Source organism: Rutidosis leptorrhynchoides, chromosome 10, assembly GCF_046630445.1.
Source record: "Rutidosis leptorrhynchoides isolate AG116_Rl617_1_P2 chromosome 10, CSIRO_AGI_Rlap_v1, whole genome shotgun sequence".
In the NCBI taxonomy this organism is placed as follows: Eukaryota; Viridiplantae; Streptophyta; class Magnoliopsida; order Asterales; family Asteraceae; genus Rutidosis; species Rutidosis leptorrhynchoides.
The window spans coordinates 112,630,781-112,639,871 of NC_092342.1; the positions used below are offsets into that span (position 1 = coordinate 112,630,781).

General features: G+C 36.2%; 1 protein-coding gene across 1 annotated transcript; it reads left to right on the top strand.

Moving 5' to 3' along the window:
* The first annotated feature begins 2,006 nt into the window (after positions 1 to 2,006).
* On the top strand, positions 2,007 to 7,242 carry LOC139872422 (eukaryotic translation initiation factor 4B2-like). Its single transcript, XM_071860295.1, has 3 exons — positions 2,007 to 3,338; positions 4,559 to 4,930; positions 6,756 to 7,242. The coding sequence occupies exons 1-3, from the start codon at positions 2,182 to 2,184 to the stop codon at positions 6,778 to 6,780; spliced, it is 1,554 nt and encodes a 517-aa protein (XP_071716396.1). The 5' UTR covers positions 2,007 to 2,181; the 3' UTR covers positions 6,781 to 7,242.
* The last annotated feature ends 1,849 nt before the right edge of the window (positions 7,243 to 9,091 follow it).

Consider the following 9,091-nt stretch of genomic DNA (forward strand, 5'->3'; position numbering starts at 1 on the left):
CTTATGTTTTAAGAATTATTTATTGTAATATGTGTAAAAATTTATATTTATAATTTATATTAAAAGAAAGTGTGTCAATCTAACTATGTTTGACTCGAATATTAAATCATCATTATCATTGACACTATTATTATTAGTTCAAAATTTTGTTAATTCATGGGTCTCATATTTATTATTCAGTTTTTGAATTTCTCAAATTATTGTTCATTTCTATAAATTGATAAAAATACAGAGGTAAAATTCATTAATACTCCGTCAAAAAATAGATAAAAAGCAAGCGGTAGAACTTTAAAGTATAAGCAAGTGTTGTAAAAGTCGGCCGACTTGGCCGATGCGTCGGCTGATGCGTCGTTTTTTTGGGTTCTCCGTCCCGTTTTTTCTGAAAACGACTCAAAAACGGTCAGAGCTAAAAGTTCGGTCAAAGTCAGTCAAAGACGGTCAAAGTTGGTCAAAAACGGTCAAAGTCAGTCAAATTTTCGTCAAGATCTTATATATTTTAAAATTAGGGTTTGTTTTTATTTTTTGGGCCGCTCTTTTCTCTGTGTCCTTTCTAATTATGTACTCGGTAACATTAATTGAGTTTGAAGTTTGATTGTTTTTAAATTCAAGTTCTTATTTAAGAAATTTATGGTACATAATCAACTATTATATATATATATATATAAGAAATTATTAATAAAGTCAACGTTGGTCAACGACCGATGCGTCCCCGACGCGTCCCCCGACTCGGCCGACGCGTCCTTTTTAGGTCTCGACCGATGCGTCCCCGACTCGCGACTTTAACAACCTTGGTATAAACAATGTACAATGTAATGATGATATTTTAAAATTGTAGTACCTTTTTGTGTAAAGACAATTAATATAGGACGGATCGAGTATTATTATCATATTATTTATATTTATTAAAATATTAAGTATTATTATGTGTTACCAGTGCCTAGATTCCTAGATCTGCCACTGCGTGACTACCATGGCCTCCGAAACTTCATTTACGAGTTCGTGCTTTTTGATCGAGCCTAGATTTAACTACTAAAAGTCAAAATAAGATCGTGTGGAATAATGTTGGTATTGTTATGATGTTTTGGAGATCTTATGACAGTCTTTAATTTTAAAACGTTGTTTTAGAATCATCAATTACCAAGTCGCAGTCTTGAACCTTTAATAGATTACGAATAACTCGAAATAGTAATAATATGCTTCGAAGGATCCAGGTTCAACAACCTTCAAATGAAAGTCGAAGTCCTCTATTTATAGTTTTCAGATTATATGCGAATTGCGTTTTATTATTAAGAGTCATCCGCTAACCATCACACAAACATTTATTACTTCCGCAATGTATATTCACGCAACTTCACGTACTGCATATGCGTGACAATTCTTACGAGTCATCCGCTAACTATTAGACAAACATTTAATGCTTCCGCAATGTATATTCGCGTAACTTATAGTGTGTACTTTCGTATGACTGACTTGCTATCACTTTTAAACACTGTTGCAAAAGACCTCGTCTCAAGCCGTTGCGACGCCCGTCTCGACAGTTTGGTGACTAGCCCGTCCCGTCTCGAAGAAAAACCGTCTAATATGACAGTCAACGGTCAAAATTCGGGTCAAAGACGAAAAAAACCGGTTCAAAGTTAGTCAAAATTCAGAAAAGCTAGAAAGCCGGTAAAATCGGTCAAATTTGTCGTATATTTGTTTGAATTTTTTGTATTAAATTAACGGCGATAGCGATTATAGGTACGAATTAATCAAGTAAAGTTTTTGACTTTAAAATATATATCTATATATACATTTATATACTTATATATTTAAAAGTCAACTTTGGTCAACGTCCGTCTCGACACCGTTTCGAACATCTCGACCTTTTTAGAACTCGACCGTCTCGTCCTCGTTTCACGTCTTTCTCAACACGTCTTTTGCAACCTTGCTTTTCAAGCACATAAAACGCTCGTTATACACAACATATATATTTCCTTCATGTCTTTCAACCAAAACCCAAAAACTGTATTCCGTATTTTTAACATCATATCTGTGATACTGTTATACATATTATTCTATTTTCACAACCACCATCAACAACCGTTCATCTCCGCCGTACGTCGGAGCTAAAGGTAGTTACACTTTACAGTAAATTTTTTTATAAAAAGTTTTTTGTTTTCTGAGCTCTGTTACCGATCTACAATGTCTAAAACATGGGGTAATATCGGCGCGTGGGCGGCTGAGGCCGAGCAAGCCGAAGCCGAAGAGAAGGAACAAGAGGCTGCCGCCGCAGCGGCAGCTGCCGCAGCTCCGCCACAGAGTTATCCGAGCATAAAAGAAGCCGTTAACACTAACAAAGGTAAGAAAAAGACGAAAATGACCTTACAGGAATTCACGATGGCCAGCGCCGGCACCAGCACCGGCATCGGAGGTTATAAAGGATTAACGCCGGAAGAGATGATGCGGCTTCCGACGGGGCCGAAGGAACGTTCGGCAGAGGAGATGCAGTACGGGAGATCAGGCGGCGGTTTTTCGTCGTACGGAGGTGGTCGGAGCAGCGCAGGTCCGAGGAATAGAGACGGAGATGGTGACGGTTCATGGGGAAGTAATCGGAGATCTTATGGTGGATTTGATGATGAGAATCGTAGAGGTTTGAATTCTAGGGTTTCGGAATTTGATCCACAACCGTCTAGGGCTGATGAGGTTGATAATTGGGCAAACAGGAAGAAAACGACATCGTTTGATAATTCTAGCGCTAGAGGTAATCGATACAGTGGTCTTAGTACCACTACTTCAGGTGCGTTTGGTTCTAGAGCTGATGAAATTGATAACTGGGCTGTAAATAAAAAGCCTGTAACTCCTACTAGATCTTCATCTTTTGGTTTTCGTGATCCCGGATTACCAGAACAGGACCGGTGGAGTAAGGGAGTTGGGATGCCGCGTGAGTCCACGGTAACGGAACGACGTCGTTTGGTGTTGGATCCACCTAAGGGTGAAGGTTCTGTGAATGAGTCTGTGAGTAAAAGTAACAAACCAAATCCGTTTGGAAATGCAAGGCCGAGGGAAGAGATATTGGCTGAGAAAGGATTGGATTGGAAGAAATTGGATTTGGAATTTGATTCTAAGAAAGTTAGTAGTAGACCTACAAGCTCGCATTCGAACAGTAGGCCGGGGAGTGCGCAGAGTGGTAGGTCAGGTGAGGGTCAGGGTTCAGTTAGTGCAGTTTTGCAGGGGTTAGAGAAGCCGAAAGTGAAGGTAAACCCGTTTGGTGATGCTAAGCCTAGGGAAGTTTTGGTTCGGGAGAAAGGTGTTGATTATGGGAAGATTGATTTAGAGTTAGAACGTACTCGTCTTGGCAGGTTAAACATCCATTCTTTGTTTTTCTAGACTGTAGATTATCTCATTTTGCATGTTTTTATGATGTTGGTGTGTTTTTGTAAATTTAGCCCATGTTTGTGGTCGTACAAAAATAAATGAATTGGACATGTCTAGTTTGAGCATATAGTGAAACCATTTTCTATTACTCCTTGCGTCCCAAATCTATTGTCCCCAGACAGGAAACACACAAAACAGTATAAGTACTATCTTTGTGCAAAACAAATTATCAATTTGGAAGGGTACTTAAGTTTTTTTAAGTAAATTGCTCGCTTAAAATGTTTGTTTATGTAGTCTGTATCAGCTTTGTATGAAGATCTTGATCAACTCTTCACTACACATTACTGTCAACTTGGGTTTTATTTATGTGTTGCATCTGATATGGAAACATCTATTGTCATAAACGACTATTTTTTTCTTTCAAATTTGATCAAATCAATCGATAATTTCTTTAATATCAAGTCACTCCGCTCATAGAATATAATGAAGCAAGCTAGTGACTCCCCTAGTAGCGAAGGCATGCTGTCTGTCTCATGTAGAACTGAACAATAGCTACTAGGTAAATCGTTGTATCATAGTTTAGGTAAATTGTTGTGTAGTTCTGTTTTTTACCTTTAGACCTAAAAGGTTTATAGCTGGTGGACCTCCTTGAACAACATGAGTTGTCACTCGTGCCTGGTTAACTGACAGAACCTATACTACATACTGACATACATAATTACATATCTATCAGAAATCTCCTTATATCTAACTAGTTTATGCCTCATCAATTTAGTTGTCTGTTGTCAAAGGTATATGAAACAAGCTTGTGTGTCATCTAGTACAGTTTAATAATATGAGATTTTTTCGGAATAATTAACAAAACACCTGTGATCCGTTTTAAGGAATCTTCAAGGATAAAGCTTTTGTAGAAAAGGCTTTCACTTTAGAAAAAAAAAAAAAAACTGTACGAAATTCTTTGAAAGGATAATGAATTAAGTAATGAAGAGATTGTTTTATTTTCACCAATGGATTTATGTTTCTCTAACTAATTGCCCAATAGGCTTCATCTCTAATGGGTGAACACTTTTTGTACTGTTTTTTTGTAACATTTGATATCTCCCATTGGAAATGGTTTTAGTAAATATTTTTCTGTTTACTTGTTTTTTCTGTCATTTAGATGCTTAAAAGCTTCTACATGTCTAACGGGGTATCAAATTTTCAGGCCCGAGACAGAGGAAGAAATGCATACTGAAAGACCGGGTTCTGGCGCAGGAAGAGTCGGGCCTGGTTTTCAAGAAAGACCGGGTTCTGGTGCAGGTAGAGTGGGGCCAGGCTTTCAAGAAAGATCGGGTTCTGGAGCAGGCAGACTGGGGCCAGGCTTTCAAGAAAGACCAGGTTCTGGAGCAGGAAGAGTGGGCCCAGGTTTTCAAGAAAGCCCAGATTCCGGCCCAGGAAGAGCGGGTCCCGTATTTCAAGAAAGACCAGGTTTTCAATCTGGTTCATTAGATGAGTCCAGAAGTGTTGACTTTTCAGACAGAAGAGGTTTTGGCGGTGGAAGGGATAGAGGATTTTTGGGCAACAGAGACCTTGGCAGGTATGCATTCTGATTAAAATCTATTCTATATCTGGTGAAAGAAGAATATTTAACTGTCATGCCGTATACGTAAAAGTATTTTGGATTTGTATTTCCTCTTTGCTAAGTATCAGGAGGGCTGTAAACGAGCCGAGCCCGAGCTTGGTAGTGTTCGAGCTCGGCTCGTTTAGATTTCAGAAAGCTCGAGCTCGAGCTCGCTCGATAATCAAGCCTTAAATTTTGAGCTCGAGCTCGGCTCGTTATTAAATTGAAAAGCTCGAGCTCGAATCGTTTTAGGCTCGTTAATTATCTAATAATATAAAAGCTCGGCTCATAATATAAAAACTCGACTCGTAATATAAAAGCTCGACTCGTTAAACAAATCTCAAGCTTCAAACTATATCTGTTGCAACTTATTAGTTATTTCTTGTCATGCTTACTACCTAATAAGTTTAATAAGAGGATAACGGTTAAGGCCTTCACTCAAATAGCATTATAAGCTAATCTTACCTCTCCTACCCATTTTATAATGCTTCTCTTCTATTGTAAAATTGTCTCTGAATCGATGTGGGAAAGGAAAAGTAGTAGCAATCAAACAAAAGTCCCATTTAAAAGAGCTAACAGTATTAAAATTTAAATAAGAAAATGATACAGTACGTATGTGCATTCATGTGTGTATCAACATAAATTTCATAGTTAGAAGAGAAAATGATATGATACGTATGTAAATTCATATGTACATAAATTCCAATTTGATTGTGAATATAGTTTATGTATCAATAATAAATCATACTCACGAATAGCTCGTCATTTACAGCCCAAAATATTATTTATTATCATTATCATTATTATATCATGTAATGTGTAATTAACAACTATAACTATAACTATATGTATAATATTATTACAAAAAATGAAATATTTAGAGTATATAATTGAAAAGCTCGTTTAGGCTCGCGAGCCTGTTCGAGCTCGAGATATGAAGCTCGAGCTCGGGCTCGTTTACTAAACGAGCTTCAAAATTAGTTCAAGCTCGGGCTCGAGCTCGAGCTCGTTAAGGCTCGGCTCGAATCGAGCTTTTAACGAGCCGAGCTCGAGTAGCTCATGAGTAGTTCGGCTCATTTACACCCCTATCAGGTTGTATCTTATACCAGAGTTTAATTGAATAAGATAATGACATAAGGACGTTTAGAGAGACATAACTACCCGTAGAAAATGGAAGTTGAAACTGTACTTCTGTTTGTGGTTCTTGTACTACTTTTAGAACTACTTAGGCTGCTGGTTGGGTAGTCATAACAGGTTAATTGTGGCAAAACAGGCATGCTAGGTGGTTAGAAAGGGTTAATTGACAAAACATGCATCTATCAACTATATCCATGTCATATTAGTCCAATATGAAAAATCAAAATTTTTAATAAGCTAATCGAAGAGGTTGTCTTGGTGGACTTTTGACCCATTTGACTCTGTCATCTTTAAGTTATTTAGTAGCGTTTTTAAACCCGTTTGATTTTATTGAGATGAAACATAAGCTGCATTAACCAGTTCATTAACAAATGGGTTACTGTAACCTCTGAAATTGATGCATGGATAATAAGCAATGTAAACGAATCAGGAGAAATGTTGCTAACAGAAACATATGTTTGTAATTCAAACTTTTGTATCGAGGTTGATAAAGCTGGTAAAACAAAGATTTCATACTCTTATCCTTTTAGAGTAAATGCTCAAATATAAAAAGTATGTTACAGATATATGACTTTGTTTTGCATAATAAACGTAACAACTGCCAAATTGACAAGATTGCTGATCCATGTTGTGATAATAAGTAGTTTGATGGTTTTGTTGGCAGATCAAACTCAAGGGAGAGATGGTGATAGTGAAAACAAAAGTAGAAGAGGAAATTAATCCAATTTTTTTGTGACCTTATTTATACAAAACACTTGTGTGTTGAGGATTAGAATGAAGGAAAATGAAGATCCTTTGACTTCCAAGAAATGTTTCTCCAGCGTTTGTTGCCTGTGCCTGTGTAAAGCTTATTCTCTGTTTTGGTCTAATAGGACACAGGTTGTCTTGTTAATTTGTCGCCCACTCTCTTAATTATAATCGTACATCTCGAATGGGATTATTGGACGTTGTACATCTCGAATGGGATTATTGGACGTGTTAACTCTTTATTTTTCTGACTAAAATATTTCCGGGATTGGGTTTGGATGAACAAGAGGAAGTGAGAATCTAGCAAACTGTAATTGTAATGTAATGAAACATATTCAGTTCATTGTCTGCTATTACTGAAAATTAGCTTATAGTAATTCGATGAGTGGCTAGTCTTTATTAAGGAAGGCTTTTTGCAGTTTTGCTTACTTATTGAGCATGGAGTAGTTTTTTTGCTAACAATGTTGATAAACTCATTTTGAAAAGTCTATATGACCAAATAAGATAAAAGGCTATAATGTAGAGGTGCACAGAAAATTCGATCCGTAAACGATCCCAAGATAATCTTGAAAATGGATTTTCTGAAAACCTGATTTAAAAAAATCCGGATCCGGGATCCGATCCAGATACAACCGAACTAGCCGTAACACTTGGATAAAAAAACGGATTTTATCTAGATAAAAAAAAACACTGGCAAAACTGGATTTTTTTTGGTTTGATCGAATTACTAGCCTTTTTGTTGGTATTTTTAAACCTTTTTTGTTCTTTTTTTTGTGTGTACTGACCATTTTACCCCACAATTATAGTATAAATATATGGTCTCATTTTGGTTGGAAAAATACCAACACTCACTCAAATTTCTCTATACACTCTATAATTACACTATAATTACTCTCTAAATTCTACTTAATAATAATCATATAATGAATAATTAACAAGCTTCCGCTTCGGTTGGAACTTCTTCACAACGTTACACCACTAATGATATTGACCACATTAAAAATACGGGCCGAAAAGTTGACGTTTGGTCTAAATTCGAATTGAGCGTAATGAAAGATGGTCAAGAAAGAGCTTGTTAACCACATTGTTCGAAGTTCATATGTGTTTCCGGTAACACTACGTTAAGAAAATATCTTGAGCGAAGTTGTAAAAGAACCGAACAAGACCTGACAAACTACACTTGGTCGGGATGGTTTGGTTTTTGTATACGATGCTGAAGCTCTTCGGGAAGATTTGGCAAAGTTTGTAAGAGCTTTCTTTTAACCACTTCGACAAACTAAGGCTTACGACGCTAATTCGGAATCGACTACAACCATGATATAACAATGTAAGTCGTACTACTCTAAGACGAGACACTTTTAAATTATGGGAAAAAACTAAAAATGATATAATTAAAGGTTTTCGAACATATAAATATAATGTTTCTATATTATTTATAATTGTAACATTCAAATAAAAGTGTTGTTATTTATATTAATTATGGAGGTAATCGTTATAAATAAAAATGTTGTTATTTATATTATTTATTGTGTAAGTGTCGTACATTAGTTTATATTGAATATATTATTATTGTTCAAACGTTAAAAAAATCAAATCGGTAAAATCGAATCCAAGTTCGAAAAAAGGGAAAAAATCGGTCGAGAACTGGAGAAAAACGATGATGGAAAAAATCCGAAAAAGACATCGAGAACTGGAATTGGATCCGGATCCGAAACCAGTTCCAACAAAAACCGGATTTTTTCTGTCTGTTTTTTTTTTCCAACCCGAATCCGATTTTTTGTCCGATTTGTGCACATATAGTATAATGTGTTTGTTAATAGATACCTAAATAATGGCAAAAAAATTTTAAGACAATAAAAAAAAGCCAATCAAACATCCCATATGATTCTCTATTATTGGCGAAATGCGTAGATCACGAACACTCAAATCATAAAAGTTAGATGCTTGGAAAATACTTCTACCGAGTACCCTCGAGTATCATCTTACTTGGTCAAGAGTTTTAAATCCTTGTCAATGGTGGACTCGAACTTGTGCTCATTTTAACAAAGCCTTCCGCATGATGGGCTCGACTTACAAGATAACGGGTACCATGGAGCTTTCCTTGGTAGATCATCTATTTTTTATACACAAATAGAAGAGATATTTTCCATAAAGTTTAGCCTATAAGGGCGAGTAGTTTTATTTAGATATACACAGTCTAATCAAAATATTTTTTAATTAATGTCGACTCTTTCTTTAAGAACGCAAAATGTG

Excerpts from the sequence above, each read along its gene's own strand:
- LOC139872422 (XM_071860295.1), top strand. The coding sequence starts at position 2,182 with ATGTCTAAAACATGGGGTAATATCGGCGCGTGGGCGGCTGAGGCCGAG. Across the intron at positions 3,339-4,558 it reads GAACGTACTCGTCTTGGCAG|GCCCGAGACAGAGGAAGAAA; the intron begins GTTAAACATCCA and ends TCAAATTTTCAG. Across the intron at positions 4,931-6,755 it reads GGCAACAGAGACCTTGGCAG|ATCAAACTCAAGGGAGAGAT; the intron begins GTATGCATTCTG and ends TTTTGTTGGCAG.